Source organism: Podarcis pityusensis, assembly GCF_964106645.2.
Source record: "Podarcis pityusensis genome assembly, chromosome: 1".
Taxonomy (NCBI): Eukaryota; Metazoa; Chordata; class Lepidosauria; order Squamata; family Lacertidae; genus Podarcis; species Podarcis pityusensis.
The window spans coordinates 130,914,775-130,933,104 of record NC_138028.1 but is presented as its reverse complement, the minus strand read 5'-3'; the positions used below and the strand labels follow the sequence as shown (position 1 = coordinate 130,933,104).

Below are 18,330 nucleotides of genomic sequence, written 5' to 3'. Positions count from 1 at the left end.
GAAAGTGAAAACCGGAGCATATTCGGCACAGTCCCTGATTATGCCCATCAAAAGCAGAATGCAGAATAGCGTTTCTTCTGACCACAACTGGCTTCCCATTATTACTCCATCTGTGAAGGCAGCTTGTAGCCTTGTCAAGACAAGAAAAACTGTGCCAATGGTAATTTTCTGACAGCCAGCTGGTTCCCTTCTCTCAGTGGCTGCCACATATGCTCTGTAATGAATGCACACCAGAATGGCTTTGGAAGTAAATGGCAAACCCTTTGGCTTTTCAAAGTTTCCCTCTCGCTAATCAATAACAATTCCAAATTCGTTCTGACATTTGCTTTGTAAAAATAAACAATTTACTAAGCAGAATTAGTTTTGAAGGACTAATTAACTGTTCTACTGTAAAAAAAACCACACAAAAAACCTGAATACGATTCCCTCACATCCATGTCTATTAAAAGCACTCTGCCTTCATTCAAAACTATTTGCAAAAACATGCCAACTTGGCCTCTATTTCGCAAATCTGAATTCACAGGCGAAGTAGATCTTGCTTTCAAGGTGCAATTACTTTCAGCGGTTATATATATATATATATATATATATATATGATTTCTCATTAAAGCTTTTAGACCATTTCAAAATGAGTTGGAATCACAGCCAAACTACGGTTAGTTGAACTTGTTTCCCTCTGAAATCAGTGGGATAAATTAATCGTGACCTAAGTCCGACTGATTTCTGAGGAAATTACATTACATTAGCTTAGTCTGGATCCAACCCACTGTAACTATTTGTCCGTGTCTGCCTTTGTGCATTTTGATCGCATATGACCCAAGCAGTTAATAAAGTACCTAATATGTATTAGGTGTTGCACATTTATTTTATTTGATTTTATAAAAAAAGTCGCTGTTGATAGGCTCGTAATTCAAAAATTGTTAGAAAACAGAGGGGAGTTGGAAGGTAGGGGAAAATGTGATACAAGCCTGGACAGTCTGGAAGGAGGACAGAATACAACAATTAACCTAAGATTGGGAATGAAACAAAGACTGTAGCTAAGAAGTCAAATACATTGGGAGGGAAATAAAAGAGACAAGCAGATAGTTTTCAGCAATTCTGTAGAGTAAGACAAAGAAGAGGACAATGGAATGTCTTGGACTGGCTGGATGCTGAGGAGCGGTTGGAAGAAGAAGAAGAAGAGTTTGGATTTGATATCCCACTTTATCACTACCCAAAGGAGTCTCAAAATGGCTAACCATCTCCTTTCCTTTCCTCCCCCACAACAAACACTCTGTGAGGTGAGTGGGGCTGAGAGACTTCAAAGAAGTGTGACTAGCCCAAGGTCACCCAGCAGCTGCATGTGGAGGAGCGGAGACGCGAACCCAGTTCACCAGATTACGAGTCCACTGCTCCTAACCACTACACCACACTGGCTCTCTGGAGGTGCCAGGTGGGGAACCCCAAGAGAAGAAGGCTCAGAGCCCAAGGAGGGGTGGTGGGAAAATGATGAGTGGTCAGTGGGAGGACAAGATTTCGGACGCTGAGGAGTTAACAGGGTTTAGTGAGCAGGAAGAGTCTGTGGAGCAGTCCAGAATCAGAAGCTGGAGAGCAGGAGGTCCAAGAGGCAGACTGCTGAAGAAGCCAAGGGGTCTCCCGCTCCTGCTGCGACCAGCTCCTCTCCCTGTTGGTGTCCCAGAACCGACAGTGATATGAAGAGGGCAGAGCAAAGACAGGCAAGGAGGCAAAGTCTCAGATTTGGGAAGGACTGGGAGGTGGGGAAGAGACTTAGACAACTGTGGAAAGGCAGGCATCTTCTCTCTCCACAACTGCCTGATAGGCGTAAAAACTACCGGGATGAGTTGTTGTGCTCACGAGGCCTGGCTTCCTGAGCAGACCTGGTTTCCTTGAAGAGTTACCGTATTTTTCCATGTATAAGACTAGTTTTTTTAACAACAACAAAATAGGTTAAAAATTGGGGCTCATCTTAAACACGGGTCGTGCTGAGGGGTGTTTCCTTAATTTGGAGTCCTCCAAAATAGTGGGCGTCTTATACATGGGGGCGTCTTATACATGGAACAATACGGGAATTGCACTGATGCCATTTTGATTTATTGCTGACATGGGGCTTCCCACCTCCTTTCCCACCACATCTCCCCAAATTGGCTCCAGGGGATTTAAGAGAACCCCCAGAACAGTACTCAGGGAGGGGAATCATTCTATGGGCATAGCTGTCAAGCGTCCCTTATTTGGCGGGACAGTCCCTCATCCCAGCACCATGTTCTGCTGCTGTCCCTTATTGATGATGTCCCTTAAATAAGCTACTGAAGGTAATGGGGCCCTTTCTATGTCCAGCTGTCCTTTGTCAACAACAAATTGTTGCTGTTTTTTTATGTTGAATATATGCTATATGGTAATTTATGGACCTAATAAGTATATAAAGCCATTTGCACATAACAAAATATGTATTTTATCAAAGTAATTGTTGATCCCTTATTTTGGCTGCTGATCCCTTATTTTTGAGGCTGCTGGTCCCTTATTTTCAAATCTGTAAGTTGACAGCTATGTCTAAGGGGCAAGTTACAATTGCTTGTGCAGATGGGAGTGTTCATCACAGAGTGGCACTGAATTCCACCCGACACCCCAAAAAACAACTTTTTCTTTGAAAGCAGATTCTGTTCTCAAACCTTTACAATACAACTCCCAAATTCTCTTATATGGAGAATTCTGAATACATCATAGAGGCAAGCTATTACTAAACACAGATATACCTTATAGGAGAGGCAGCTGTAAATTACAGTGGTACCTCGCAAGACGAATGCCTCTCAAGACGAAAAACTCGCAAGACGAAAGAGTTTTTCGTTTTTTGAGTTGCTTCGTGAGACGAATTTCCCTATGGGCTTGCTTCACAAGACGGAAACATCTTGCAAGTTTGTTTCCTTTTTCTTAAAACCGTTACAGTAATACAGGGTGCATTGCTTGAAGAGATGCAGTTGCGACTTGATTTCGGAGAGCAACTCATAGCACGCGGTGTGGTAGCCTTTTTTGAGGTTTTTGAAGATTTTTTTGAAAAAATGGAAACCGTGCTTCGCAAGACTGAAAAAACTCGCAAGACGAAAAAACTCACGGAACGAATTAATTTCGTCTTGCGAGGCACCACTGTAATGGCAACTGGGATGGTGGTAAATCTGCTTTTCTAGCTCTCTGATAAACAACAGAATCAATAGCTCAACAACTGATCAGTACACTGCCTTATTAGAGAGCATTCAGCTAGTGAAACAGAGCTGTCATGAAAAGGTTCCATTAGTGTCCCAGCCAATAAGAAAATAATGGATTTTTAAACATATCCTGCTGTACTAAGCTGGGATGCAGCAGGGAGGGAGGTAGCTCAGGTAAGGGAAAAGGGAAAGGGTCATGCCCCATTTCGCTATAGTCTTCAGCCGCAAATGGAATTACAATTGAACTGCAAGCACATCCTATAAAAATTAATTTCTGTTTAAAATGAGTTTGATTCAATAAAGAGCTGGCTGTATATTCTTCAAAGAGAATGTGCTAGAAGTGTGGGTGCATTTCGTACGTACATAGCCATAATTTGGGGGTGGGGGACTCAAACAGCTTTTAGTACAGGATTTCAATAGGATATTCAATTGCGGGGTGTTGGTAAATCTGACAAAAAAAATGTAAGTGAAGGCCATTGATCCTGTTTCAGAAGACCAACAGGACCCTAATTTGTGGATAAAAATTGCACACAACTATACATCAAAGGTACAGTTGTTTTCATTTTTAATTCTGATATAGAGTCGCTTATGTCCATTCTTCTGCATGAACAGCCCCTGTCATTGCACTACAGTAAATAAGAATTACAAATGTCCCTATGTGATATTTCGTCCTGTTTCTCCAATATACACAGAACAAACAGTTGGTCTCTAAGGTGCTACTGGACAATTTTTTATTCCAGTATAAACATTATGGTAAATGGAGTAAAGCGTAAGATTTAGTGCTCCCCCATTAAACGACAGTGCTTAGGTACTGCAAAAACAGGTAGACTTCAATAAATTTAGTGGCGGTTGTTGGCCTAAAAATTCATAAATAGAGAAGGGTAAAAGGTAAAGGACCCCTGGACAGTTAAGTACAGTCAAAGGTGACTATGGGATTGTGGCGCTCATCTCACTTTCAAGCCGAGGGAGCCAGCGTTTGTCCGCAGACAGTTTTTCTGAGTCATGACTAAGCCGCTTCTGGTGAAACCAGAGCATCACACAGAAACGCCGTTTACCTTCCTGCCGGAGCGGTACCTATTTATATACTTGCACTTTGACGTGCTTTTGAACTGCTAGGTTGGCAGGAGCCGGAACAGAGCAATGGGAGCTCACCCTGTCACGGGGATTTGAACCGCTGACCTTCCGATTGGCAAACCCAAGAGGCTCAGTGGTTTAGACCACAGCCTCACCCACACCCCTTAAATGGAGAACACCTCCTTTGGTCGCCCAATCATTTTGGGTTGCAATTGTATTCTGGAGCACCTCTCACAATTTGTAAATTATTTTCTGAAACTATTCATGCCCCAAGTTCCATCCTGTATACAGGACAACGTATTGAATTAATAGACTGGAGTTGATAAAAGTAGAGCTAGAGAAAGGAAGGGTTTCTGCAGCTGGCCAATGATAGAAGAACTGGTAATATATTAAGACAGTGCCAGTCCTTAACCACCACAATTTTGGGGGGGATAGGAGCCAGATATTTATAGAGGAGACAATCCAACATTAGAAGAAGCAAGACACTGTTTCTTGGGTCACCTGCAGGCTAGTCACTTGCTCTTTGAACAAACCATGGTTATAACAAACTATGCCTTAGTGTTATGCTTCTCAGTAGTAGCACCTGCCCTGTGGAACGCCCTCCCAGCAGATGTCAAGGCAATAAACAACTATTTTACTTTTAAAAGACACCTGAAGGCAGCCCTGTTTAGGGAAGTTTTTAATGTCTGACGCTGTGTTCTTTTTGATATTTGGTTGGAAGCCGCCCAGGGTGGCTGGGGAGACCCAGTCAGATGGGTGGGGTATAAATAAATTATTATTATTATTATTATTATTATTATTATTATGCACCCAATGTCAATATTAACTGGTTGCTCTTGTTCTAAGAGGTTTTTGTAATAATAATATTCCAAAGGAATTTTCAAAGGAAAAAAATAGCAATGTCAACCGAATCAGCCCCATCTCCTCAAAGCGGCTGTTACATAATGATGGACACATCTCCCATAAATGCATAAACAGAGACAAATGCTTTGCGTACCGCTTCTGTTTGCCTGTCCAGCCTTCTGAGAACCACTAGCTGGATCATCCCACGAATGTTTCCTTCCATGGACATGGAACGCCTCAAGGTCTCCATAGCTTCATGGTTGGATTTCCCAAGCAGGGATTCCCCATTCACTGCAATCAGCTGGTCATTTATTCTCAGCCGTCCATCCTGCAAAGGAAGGATACAAAACATATTAAAGTGAAAAATCCCAGATAGTGATAAACGGAAAAGGACAGTGGTACCTCAGGTTAAGAATTTAATTCGTTCTGGAGGTCTGTTCTTAACCTGAGACTGTTCTTAACCTGAAGCACTACTTTAGCTAATGGGGCCTCCTGCTGCCACCGCGCCGCCGGAGCACGATTTCTGTTCTCATCCTGAAGCAAAGTTCTTAACCCGACATACTATTTCTGGGTTAGCGGAATCTGTAACCTGAAGCGTCTGTAACCGGAAGCGTATGTAACCTGAGGTACCACTGTATTTGCTTTTTAAAGATAAGAAGAAGAACACTTGCAAGTTTTGCATATGATTTGTGCAGTATTAAAGAACAAACTGACAAATATTCATTTTAAAAATTATTCATGTGTATGACCTGGGAAGCATATTATGAAAGTGGTGAATGCAAAGGGGAAAGAAAAATTTCATCTTGGTTACTGGCTACTTCAAAGCGTGGGGACAAATCTTAGAGAGAAGACATTAAAGGCAGGTTTAGCAGATTGTTGTTGTTAACAGAACCAGCTTCCTCCAAAATCCGTTCCTTACATTGGATACTAAGTCTGAACTAGTGAAGACATACAGGCCATTCAAAGGACTATGAGGCATGTTCTGAGGGCACCGCAGGAACCCCATTCGGAACCCAACAAGCTGTGCCAAAAACCTGTCAAAAATGTCGCAGTTGGCCCAACACAATACGAGAAGCTGAAGAAAAATGGAAGAGCGTCAATGCATACCTAGAAGACTTTCACAGGTCCAAGGCAATATTTGGATTTTAATTTGCCATTAAAAAATAAATACCGTATTTGTTGCTCTATAAGACGCACCAGACCACAAGACGCACCTACTTTTTGGAGGAGGAAAACAAGAAAAAAAATATTCTGAATCTCAGAAGCCAGAACAGCAAGAGGGATCACTCCGCAGTGAAAGCAGCAATCCCTCTTGCTATTCTGGCTTCTGGGATAGCTGCGCAGTCTGCATTCGCTCCATAAGACGCACACACATTTCCCCTTACTTTTTAGGAGGGAAAAGGTGAGTCTTATAGAGCAAAAAATACAGCAAATCTCTGACCACCAACCAGATTTTGAGTGGCGACCTACAATACACCAGGGGACAAGGCTGTCCAGAAGTTACTGAGCTACAGCTCCCATGATCCTTGACCATTAGCCATCCTGATGAGAGTTGGGAGTTCATCAACATCTGGAGGGCAACAGATTCCCCATCCCTGCCGTAAGACAGATGGTACAACCGTGATGAAGCGCCAAGCGCATTCTCAATCTATTTGCCACATCTCACGTGGAGATCTGTGGTACTGAAGCCACAGGTTTCTTTAGGATAGCGAGGAAAATTGAAATAAATGGAAGCGTGCCACGCAAGTCATTTCAAGATCCAGCACCTACCGCTGATTCATATGCCCTACAGTATACAACATTTCTCTCAATCATAGAGATATGGTAGTACTTCTTTATTAAGGAAGTGGTTTTTCTTATCTGAGAGACATCTTAGTTCAAATTATTCATGTTGATGCCATAAACCTGAAGAAACCTAATATGGGCTGAAAGGGTTTGCGGTAAAAAAAAAAAAAAAAAGACCCATAGTAGAGGAAGCAGAATTGAAAAACCATTAGGCTGCTTACAGTGAATTTGATTCAATCATAACCTCATTAAGAGTTTTCTATAAGCACTCGTCAGGGTTGCTTACATTTCTCATATATCTTAGTGGTCCATAATATGTATATTTGCAATTCAGATACACCCATCGTTAAAAGCATTCAATGTATTTGTGTTACATTGATGCTACGTCTAACTAAGCATTTTCTCCTTTTAACTAGTGATGAAAGCTGTTACAAGAACCATGAGCACTACCGCACAACCGATGAGGAAAGGAAAAAAATGGGTTATGAACAGGATGGGGGGGGGATAAACCAAATTAGTGAGACAAGAGATGGAAACTTATAGCAAACAAAAGAGTTCTAATCTAGGCAACAAAACGTTTCATGAGTGGTGCAACATCCTTCACAACCAGAATCTCAATCTTGGACACAACTGGGAACATTTATAAACATTTTGACAACCTTGTATTGTCACTATTACTGTATACACAACATACATTTTTAAGTCACAACACCGCAAAATATATTCACATTCTACTTTTTAAAGTGCTGAAAAATTTACATGTCAGCAATGGTTTCATAGACACGTCATGACAGGAAGTTGTATTAGCTTCTGGAGTATCACGTATTGAAATTTGTATTTTCTTTTCTTTTTGCTTGAAAAAACACAAATGTAGAAACATTTCTATAAATATACATATATACATACCATACAACAAATATACATACCATACAACAAATATTAGGCAAATGTGTCAGAATTAACATTACCAACAATTCAACATATCATCATGTAAAAAATTAAAACCTAAACTTTAATATTTTAAAGATTTTTAAAGTATCTACTCCATTAAACTTAAGTGTCCACAATTACTCTGGTACCAACACTATCACACCTAATTTTATTTTAGCAGCAAAAAGGTGTTAAATGAATCTATTTTAAATTATTGTATCATATACACTATTAAGTTGCATTATAATGGGCTTCCCCGGGAAAAAGGGTAGGGTGCGAATTTAACAAATAGATAGGGCCCGTATCTTTTGCAATTGTTCTTTTCCCCATTTTCCCTTGAATCAGTAATTTTGGACAATTGTGTTGCTATTCTTTTTAGCATTATTATTTACCATAATTCCCCCCCCCCAACCTTCATTTCTTAAAGCCCACCTTCCATTTGTTAGGATCCCAGGACAGGTTGCAAAAACAATTCAAGAAAGAGACACGGATCAAACAGCTGTATCAAAACAATAAAACATCATATAAAATATATTATAATTACAAACAATTCTATATTGCAGAAGCAACCCATCCAACTGTTGGGTTCTAGGCAATACCTTCAGCTCACAAGAACCTGAAGGAAAAGGGTTGGTTTTTTTTCCAATTGGTGCTGAAAGACCACTAGCACAGGGGCAGACATCTCCGGGAAGGGAATTTTACATCTGAGATGTGGCAAAAATCTGTATAGTGCTGCTGTATAGTGGTAGCTTGTTTCTCAAATGCCTTGGTACTCAAATGCCTTTGTTCCCAAATGCCAAAAACCCGGAAGTGTTCCGATTTTTGAACGTTTTTCAGAAGTCGAATGTCCGATGCGGTTGTCAGCTATTGTTTCCAGGGCACCTGGACCAATCAGAAGCTGTGCCTTGGTTTTCAAACATTGCGGAAGTCAAACAGACTTCTGGAATTGATGAAGTTTGGTGTTTTTGTTTTTGCTATTTATTTTGCGCTTTTGTTTTTAAGGCTTTTTTCAGTTAATTTGTATTTGTGACTGTTTAGCTACTGGTTGATTGATTGATTGTGTGACTGCGGAAATGGATAAAAACCTCCCATCCAAACAATGACTATCATCAGTGCAGGTAAGAAAAAAAATAATTTTAATTTTTATATACTGTCTTATTTATTTTATAGTACAGCACAATGTTTAGTGCTTTCATTTGATGGATCAATGGTCTCGTTAGAAAATAAAATTCAAGTTAAATTGCTCTTTTACGGGTTGTTTTTGAAAGTCTGGTATGGATTAATCCATTTTGCATTACTTTCTATGGGAAAGCTTGCCTTGGTTTTGGAATGCTTTGGTTCTGGAACAGACTTCCGGAATGGATTAAGTTTGAGAACCAAGGTTCCACTGTACAGTAAATGGACAAAAGTACAAAGATTCACAAAATGTTTAGGGGTATGCGCCCCCCTGCATCCGCTCAGAACAAAAGCACTGCCCAAAATCATACCTGAACTCAGATTGATCCAGGTAACAAAAGTCATCCAGGAACACTTGGCCATCGTTTCATTGCAGTTCTTTTACCACTTTCTCCCCAAAAGGGGCATTGGTGATTGGTTATGGGGAAGAGAGGGGGAGGAGACAGGAAGATTCTTCTTTTGTGTGGCTGCATGTGTATGCAATACAAATGTGTATGCAATAGAGGGACGCGGGTAGCGCTGTGGGTTAAACCACAGAGCCTAGGACTTGCTGATCAGAAGGTCAGCAGTTCAAATCCCTGTGACGGGGTGAGCTCCCGTTGCTCGGTCCCTGCTTCTGCCAACCTAGCAGTTCGAAAGCATGTCAAAGTGCAAGTAGATAAATAGGTACCACTCCAGCGGGAAGGTAAATGGCGTTTCCGTACGCTGCTCTGGTTTGCCAGAAGCGGCTTAGTCATGCTGGCCACATGACCTGGAAGCTGTACGCCGGCTCCCTCAGCCAATAAAGCGAGATGAGCGCCGCCACCCCAGAGTCGGCCACGACTGGACCTAATGGTCAGAGGTCCCTTTACCTTTACCTATGTGTATGCAATAACAGGAAGTTGCAGTTTTATTCAGTAAGTAAAGAAAACTTGCAGTACTTTTTTAGTATTATTTTTAAAAAAATACAAACATTGCATTAATAGTTGTCATATGGTTTTAGTTTGGAGAGATAAAATCAGATATGGAAATATGGAATTATTGTGAGAGGTAGGACTGAGATTTCAGATTTGCTTTGAAGTTCAGGCCGTGGGAAGCCACAAAATCAGAACTAAATTTGGAAGACAATTGGATTTTTTTATTTTAGTTTTTTATTTTTATTGGACTATGATTATGATTTGAATGTTACTTGGATGTTTTTATTGGAAAATTAATAAACGCTCTAACAAAAAAAATAAAATACTTGTCATTTTAAGGGGAAATATCTTTTGTAAGTTTGGACTGAAGACAGCAAGACCACCTCATAGAACTGTGTGCATGTTTCAGTGAAAAACAGGGGGGTGGGAAGCAACCTCAAATATCTTATTTACTGCAATGTCTTGCACAGGTTTAATTTCCCTGCCCAAAGTGATACTTGGCCAATGAGAAAGGAGCAAGGTACAATGTGCACCACATGGGGGACACATCTGTCAGTGCAGCATTAAAAAAAGTGTTTGGTTTTGGAACGCTTTGGTTTTGGAACGGACTTCCGGGACGGATTAAGTTTGAGAACCAAGGTACCACTGTATTACATGCCACTTTGACTGACAGCAGTATGAGCAGAACCTCCCCTGCTTGTTGTTTAGTCTTTTAGTCGTGTCCGACTCTTCGTGACCCCATGGACCAGAGCACGCCAGGCACTCCTGTCTTCCACTGCCTCCTGCAGTTTGGTCAGGCTCATGTTTGTAGCTTCGAGAACACTGTCCAACCATATCGTCCTCTGTCATCCCCTTCTCCTTGTGCCCTCCATCCTTCCCAACATCAGGCTCTTTTCCAGGGAGTCTTCTCATGAGGTGGCCAAAGTATTAGAGCCTCAACTTCATGATCTGTCCTTCCAGTGAGAACTCAGGGCTGATTTCCTTCAGGGTGGATAGGTTTGATCTTCTTGCAGTCCATGGGACTCTCAAGAGTCTCCTCCAGCACCATAATTCAAAAGCATCAATTCTTCGGTGATCAGCCTTCTTTATGGTCCAGCTCTCACTTCCATACATCACTACTGGGAAAACCATGGCTTTAACTATACGGACCTTTGTTGGCAAGGTGATATCTCTGCTTTTTAAGATGCTGTCCCCTGCTTAGAGTCGGCAAATAATGAAAGAAGAGCTCTTTAAAATACTTGGGCCACATGGGCCACTCAAAGTTAGACGCACAAATACCAAAGTCTTAAATTGTTCACACAGCGGCACACAAGCAGAAATCATTTTCCACTGTGATGGTTTCATAGTAAGATATATGATGCAATCTTTATTTGGATCCCCCCTCCCCGGTTTCTCCTTTTAAATCTGCCACTCCACATCCTTTATGTAAATATACTGCATGAAAGAAGTGACAGAGATAATTAAATACTGGGGAGGCGAAGAATCCGTAAGAACGTTTCTAGGCCAAAGTCAAAGGAAGTGTGCCCTGTGACAATGCTGGCAGGAATTCACCTAGAGGATGTGATCTGCAACAGATAAGGGTCCCCCCCCCCCCCCACTTTCTATTAAAGAAGCACAAAGCAGGCATTAGACACGGTATTCATCATCTTTTGTATTCTAATAAAATCCTCACCAAAGAAATCATTCATTTCAACGGCTGAAGGAAAGAATGAGTATTTTATTGTTGCGATCTTTTTTCATGGAGGTTTTGAAGAGCTCTTCCACTTTTTGTGAGCACAAAGCTCCCTTCTTTTGTTAACATTTCGCTCTAGCCATTTTAGCGTCGCTTCAGAGTCCTTAAAAGTATCTTCAAACCTATGGAAGATTTGTTCGAATGGAGCTTGGAATGTCTGTCCTACAAATTAAGGACAAGTAGAGGGGTGTCTCGCTCCATTCTGAGCAGACGGCGGGATACGCTTGGGGTGTGCTGATCTTGTCTTTTTTGCAAGTCAGGAAAGCTGGAGCTTGGAGCTTAGGGTGAGAACTGTAATAATGCTGGTCCAATAACCATAGTTTACAGGACCACAAAGAGGCCTTGTGAATTAACAGGCCATGATAAAGGCACCGAAATGAAACATGCAAAGGAGGAAGAGAATGGTGAAGGGTGAGGATGTTGGCACATTGTTCATTCACAGTTCAATAAACTATTGTAGCCTTATTAGACTTTACCGATTGGTGGGCTCTGCGTTGCTCCCGGACGGGAGGAAGGAGGTCAAATGACACCGAGGGTTGGTTCAGAGAAAGAGTTCTTTATTTCTGCTCTCTGGGACAGCAGAAAGGCACCTGTGTGGTGCGTCCACAGCAAGTCCAAAGAAATGAGAGATTTGTTGTTGTTTAGTCGTTTAGTCGTGTCCGACTCTTCGTGACCCCATGGACCAGAGCACGCCAGGCACTCCTGTCTTCCACTGAGAGATTACATGCAGTATATATATCCTCCAGGCACCCTCTCCCCCTTCCCCAGGAATCCAGCCACGTCAGCTTGTACACGCAGGTTGACATCACAGATGTTCCTGCTCTGGTACTCTTAACCATAAAAGGGTTTTCCTTCCTGTACTTCTGACCATAAAAGGGTATTCCTGTTCCTATACTCTTATCTTGGAGCAAGAGGTCACCAACTCCAAGAACACACTCTGGCGTTGTTCCCGGACTAGGTCTGTGCATCAGAGTGTGGTAAGATAAGACCCAGACATGTCATCCCTACTCCACTGGAACAGCCAAGGTCATCCATTGCCGTGACTGATAAAGGAGAGAGGTTTGTTTATACAGCTGTGTTCTTGTTATGCATTTGCTCAACAGCTCAAGTTAATGCATTTTAGAAATGCTCCCTTGGAGAAAGAAGAAAAGGGGGGGGGTTGGGGTCCCGTTTCAAACTGACTACACAGAAACCCATTCCTTCACTATGGTATATTATTAGCTCAATATTATTACACCAGCAAAGGGCCATGGAATATCAGTCTCCTATAAAGACCATTTCAGCCAGAGTCCAGTGCTGAAGGTACTGCTTTTCGCTAGCAGTCGACCCTGGTCAAGCACTCTTATATAACTTCTGTGACTTCATCCCAATGCTGGTGGGACTATAAGAAGACCTTCATCATCATCATCATTTGAATTTATATACCACCCTATACCTGGAGGCCTCAGGGCGGTTACAGAATAAAACCAAAATATAAATCCACAAAATACATAATCAAAATAAAAACAACAACCAATAACACCCCCCCCCCCAAAACCCCACATTTTAAAAGGGGATAGGTTGTCAATCAAGTCAACCAAAGGCCTGGTTAAAAAGGAACATTTTTCCTGGCAACTAAAGGTGTATAATGAAGGCGCCAGGTGAACTTTCCTGGAGAGAGCATTCCATAGACGGGAAGGCACTGTAGAGAAGGCCCGTTCTCATATTACCACCCTCCAGACTTCTCAAGGAGGAGGCACACGAAGAAGGGCCTCAGAAGATGATCTCAGGGTCCGGGTATGGAAAGAGGCAGTCCTTGAGGTATTGTGGTCCTGAACTGTTTAAGGCTTTATAGGTCAAAACCAGCACTTTGATTTGGGCCTGGAAACTAATTGGTAGCCAGTGCAGTTGGACCAGGATCAGTGTAATATGCTCAAACCGTCTTGCTCCGGTGAGCAACCTGGACACTGAATTCTGCACTAGCTGAAGTTTCCGAACCATCTTCAGAGGCAGCCCTACACATAATGCATTGCAGTAATCTAACCCTGAGGTTACCATACATATCATACATTTATGGTGGGAGTGCAACAAGCTTACTGGGTTTTGGTGACACATTTCTGATGTTGTTCCCAATATTATTGGGTGGACCATCAAACTAAAACCCTGCTCTGGCCCTTCTGCCACTAGATGCGAATCTCGACCACCCCCCCTTATACATAAGGACCAATTGTCATGCAGTTTACTGCTGCCTGTTTAGGGATCACCTCTCCATCTGAAAAGACTCCAAGGTATGTTTCTGACTGGATGGCAAGGGAAGGTTTGGGATCTAGTTCTTTCAGAGCAACTCACACAACATAGAAGGGTTGCTAGAGGTCCGACAAAACACCGTCATTTTGACAAGGCATGGTCCCCATGTATCAGATATGGCAATAATGTCACCTCCAGCCACTCACACGTACTTATGGAGAAGCTACGTCATTGACAGTTGAAGCCTTGGCAATGCGGGCAGTGATTCAATTACCCGATAGTGTCCCTGTTCAATTCTTCTTCTTATAGGTGACTGATATAAGTATGTAACACTCAAGTTTTGTTGTAACAGGTAAATGTTATTTTGCTACAGAATCAATAAAATAAAAATATTCCCCCTGGTTTTCCAACCTACCCAGCTTTTTCCATTTCAGCAGCATGATCTAGAGCAGGCACGTCCAACAGGTTGATCACGATCTACCGGTCGATCGTGGGTGTGTCCCTGGTCAATCGTGGTATTAAGGAAAGTGATTGCCTGTATGATCTTTAATGATCCCCCCGAAAGCTCAACAACTCTGGGGCATCCCCCTCCCCAAAAAAGTTGAAGACTTTGGTCACTTCTCATTCCTGGCAATGAGTAGATCACAGCCAGTTCTTTTATACTGGGAGTAGATCACAGTCTCTTGGAAGTTGGATGTGCCTAGTTTAGAGGAACTGGTGGGCAGGGGGATTAATTCTTGACACGTAATTTCTATAAAAAAACGGAACTATGATCCCCATCAATCTACTTCAAATCACTCAGAGATCTACTAGCAGATCCTGATGTAACTTCTGCTCATCACTGGTTTACATGACACCTCAAGGAGAGATTGCAAAGGCTGCAAGTAGAAGCTCACCAATACCATAGAGGCTACAGCTTGAACAAACGTCTCTACTTCTGAGTTCTCACTTCTAAAAAGGGTGAACTTAATGGACTCCCTGATCCTTATAGATAGTCAGCATTTTGAGCACTGTTTCTTCAATAGAGTGGGCGAAGATTCCCAGTGCTGGGTAAGTCATTTCCTGCAATTTCTAAGGATCTATACTGTCATTTTACAGAGCAGTCAATTCCCCTTTATAACTAAGAACAGTATTTCTAGTACAATATTACAGTGGGGGGAAAATTGAATTTGCTTTAGTATTAACCTCTTTCCTGGATGCTATCCCAAGGCATTTCTGAAACTCATTTATTAGACTAGCTTCACACTCACATTCTCTCCTCTCGCTTATCACAAGCTATCTGTAAAGGGACTATCCTTACAAAAAATAATGATTTTATATGTTACAGTTTCACAGCTGAACTTCGGTTCACTTAAATTCAATGTATACCCTCAAGCAAACAACATTTACAGTTCTAGGAAGGAGCAGAATGTATTTAAAGGAGGAAACGCATAAAATCAAGAGCAGCAAGGAAAAAATTAAAGATATTTTATGAATTTCATGCTAAGAATGGGAAGCCCAATCTTAAGGTTGGAAAGTGTGTACATGAGTGCCTGAATGCAGATAGTAGATAAAAATCCCACATCTACAGATGTGCATATCCACCCGAACATCTGCACTCCCCTAGTCATGTTCTTTCTAATGTTGTTGTGGTTTTTTAGTCGTTTAGTCATGTCCAACTCTTTGTGGCCCCATGGACCAGAGCACGCCAGACATTCCTGTGTTCCACTGCCTCCCGCAGTTTGGTCAAACTCATGCTGGTAGCTTTGAGAACACTGTCCAACCATCTCATCCTCTGTCGTCCCCTTCTCCTTGTGCCCTCCATCTTTCCCAACATCTTTCCCACCTTTTCCAGGGAGCCTTCTCTTCTCATGAGGAAGCCAAAGTATTGGAGCCTCAGCTTCAGGATCTGTCCTTCCAGTGAGCACTCAGGTCTGATTTCCTTCAGAATGGATCGGTTTGATCTTCTTGAAGTCCATGGGACTCTCTGGAGTTTCCTCCAGCACCATAATTCAAAAGCATCAATTCAATTCAATGTACATAATTTAAATTTTTATAGCAAAAACTAGTGCTGTGCAAGGTAGAACTCTGCCACAAAAAGCAAAAAAAAATATTTCACTCTGAACTATTTTTAAAAAGATGAATAGAATTTTGACTTTTATTGCCTTTTTCTCCCCAAGGGTATTAGCTCCCCCCCCAAAAAAGAAATGCATGCTATGATAGTTTCTAGGGGCTTATTATACAGTATATGTAGAGGACCAGGGAAGAAGTGAAGTTCACTTGTAATTTCTGCATGTGTTACCTTCTGGAGATAGCGTGGAAAGGCGAAATCGTGTAAAGTGGTACCTCGGGTTACATACGCTTCAGGTGACATATGCTTCAGGTTACATATGCTTCAGGTTACAGACTCTGCTAACCCAGAAATAGTGCTTCAGGTTAAGAACTTTGCTTCAGGATGAAAACAGAAATCTTGCTCTGGCGGCGCGGCAGCAGCAGGAGGCCCCATTAGCTAAAGTGGTGCTTCAGGTTAAGAACAGTTTCAGGTTAAGTACGGACCTCCGGAACGAATTAAGTACTTAACCTAAGGTACCACTGTATAGCCAAAACCAGCTCTCCGACTTGCTTCCAAGAGCCTCCCAGAGCCCAGTAAAGAAGTCTGAGAGAGTGAAAGCTCTTTCTGCGCTGTTTTTCTCCAAGTAAACTTGAAATGGCTTGGGAAATGTTAAAATATGTGTATGTTGCGAGCCGACTGTATTGAAATTGTACTGAAGCATCAGTTCGTGTGTCTCTTCTCTGTCCTTGCCCTCCCACATTCAGCATGGTAGTCAATAGTGTCCAAACTGGAGTGGGTTGGGGTGTTTTCTTTTAATGGATTGGAGGTCAGGGTAGATCAGAACTCATAGATAAATGTGACCCCTTCCAATTCATACACTGCCTACAAAAATCAATTAGAATAAATAAATAGATTCAAGCCCAAGAACCTGATTGTATTGTATGGGCAGGCAGAGGGGAAGAGGTATAATGCAACTAAACAATTGAAATGAAGACACAATTATCTAATGTAAAAACAGGAGTCCTTCAATAATCACTAAAGCTTTGTTTGTGTTCTTTAAAAGATTATCTCCATGTCAGAATGAATCCTGTTCTTTCAATATTGCCAACTATACGCTAAAAGGGAGGCAAAAGAAACTTCTCTTAAAAGTGTATACCATGGGTTGGAAAACTAAGACCCGCGGGCAGGATCAGAACCAATTGCCTTCTGGAGTTTATCTGGCAACATTCATGAAAATTTGGTAAGTTGGTAGAAATATAAACCTTCTATTCCATTATGGAATATATTTCATGCCATTCATTCTGACTTTCTATGATTGTTATTCTATTTTCTTGCAATTTTATTCCTCCTGTTTTTCAGCACAGATAGGGTGAACCTACAGAATCAACAGCTTGCTGCAATCAGCCCTTTGGGACTTCCTTCTCTATTCCTTCTCTATTTCCCTTTTAAGGAAAGGGCTGGTGCTGTGATGTTTTTTATTGTGATCTTTCATATGTATAAGAAGGATATGGACAAGCTGGAACGTGTACAGAGAACAGTGACCAAGATGATCAAGGGTCTGGGAATCAAGACCTATGAGGAACAGCTGAAGGAGTTAGAGGGGGGAAGAGGAGACTGAAAGGAGATATGATAGTCATATTCCAGTATCCAAAGGGCTGCCAGATGGAAGATGAAGCAAGCTTGTTTTCTCCTGCTCTGGAAGCTAGGGCCTGAACCAATGTATTCAAGTTACAAAAAAAGGAGATTCTGACTAAACACCAGGAATAACTTTCTGAGAGTAAGAGCTGTTTAACCGTGGAGTAGACTTCGAAGGAAATAACACCAACAGTAAGATCTAAAGTTTGGATGTTTAAAAAAGGCCCATTTTCTCATAGAAATGAACTGAATGGTTTTTCCCCTTTAAGGGAATGAAGGTAACTATGTACTACGTATTCACCATACATGCCAATTACTTGATTAATATATTTTCAATAACGCATACATCAGCCATACAGCAAACTGTCCTATTTAGAGGAGTACCAGGATATAAATGTACATAATTTGATGGAAAAGTGTTTCTTTCGAGGGGGGGGGGGGTGTCTTTAGGAATTGACTTTAAAAATAATGTCTATTTAGGAAAATCAATATACTATTAAATAATTAGAAAGGGTTTGTTTATTTTTGGGTGTTTACATCTATTCAAATCTTACAAATCAAAACAATAGTGTAGAATACTAATTGCATTGCAACATGGTGGAAAAACCCAGAAGCACTTTCTTTTATTGATTTGTTTAGCTCAGAAATAATTAAGTTTTATGCAACTGATATAACTCCTGCCAAGTCACACATTTTTGTCCACAATACTATTTTAATTATTCAATAAAAACATGGGGAAGTAGTTTTTAATTTCTCACATAAACGGGATATACTTTATTTCAATTCATAGGCTCGGTGAATTTA

General features: G+C 41.4%; 1 protein-coding gene across 2 annotated transcripts in view; it reads right to left on the bottom strand.

The window, feature by feature from the left end:
• The window catches only part of PARD3B (par-3 family cell polarity regulator beta), a 599,449-nt gene that overhangs the window by 366,116 nt on the left and 215,003 nt on the right, over positions 1-18,330 (bottom strand). For both annotated transcript variants that reach the window (XM_081015796.1, XM_081015795.1), the window contains exon 12: positions 5,269-5,442. In XM_081015796.1, coding sequence (XP_080871922.1) covers positions 5,269-5,442 — 174 coding nt within the window. The remainder of the gene's footprint in view (positions 1-5,268; positions 5,443-18,330) is intronic.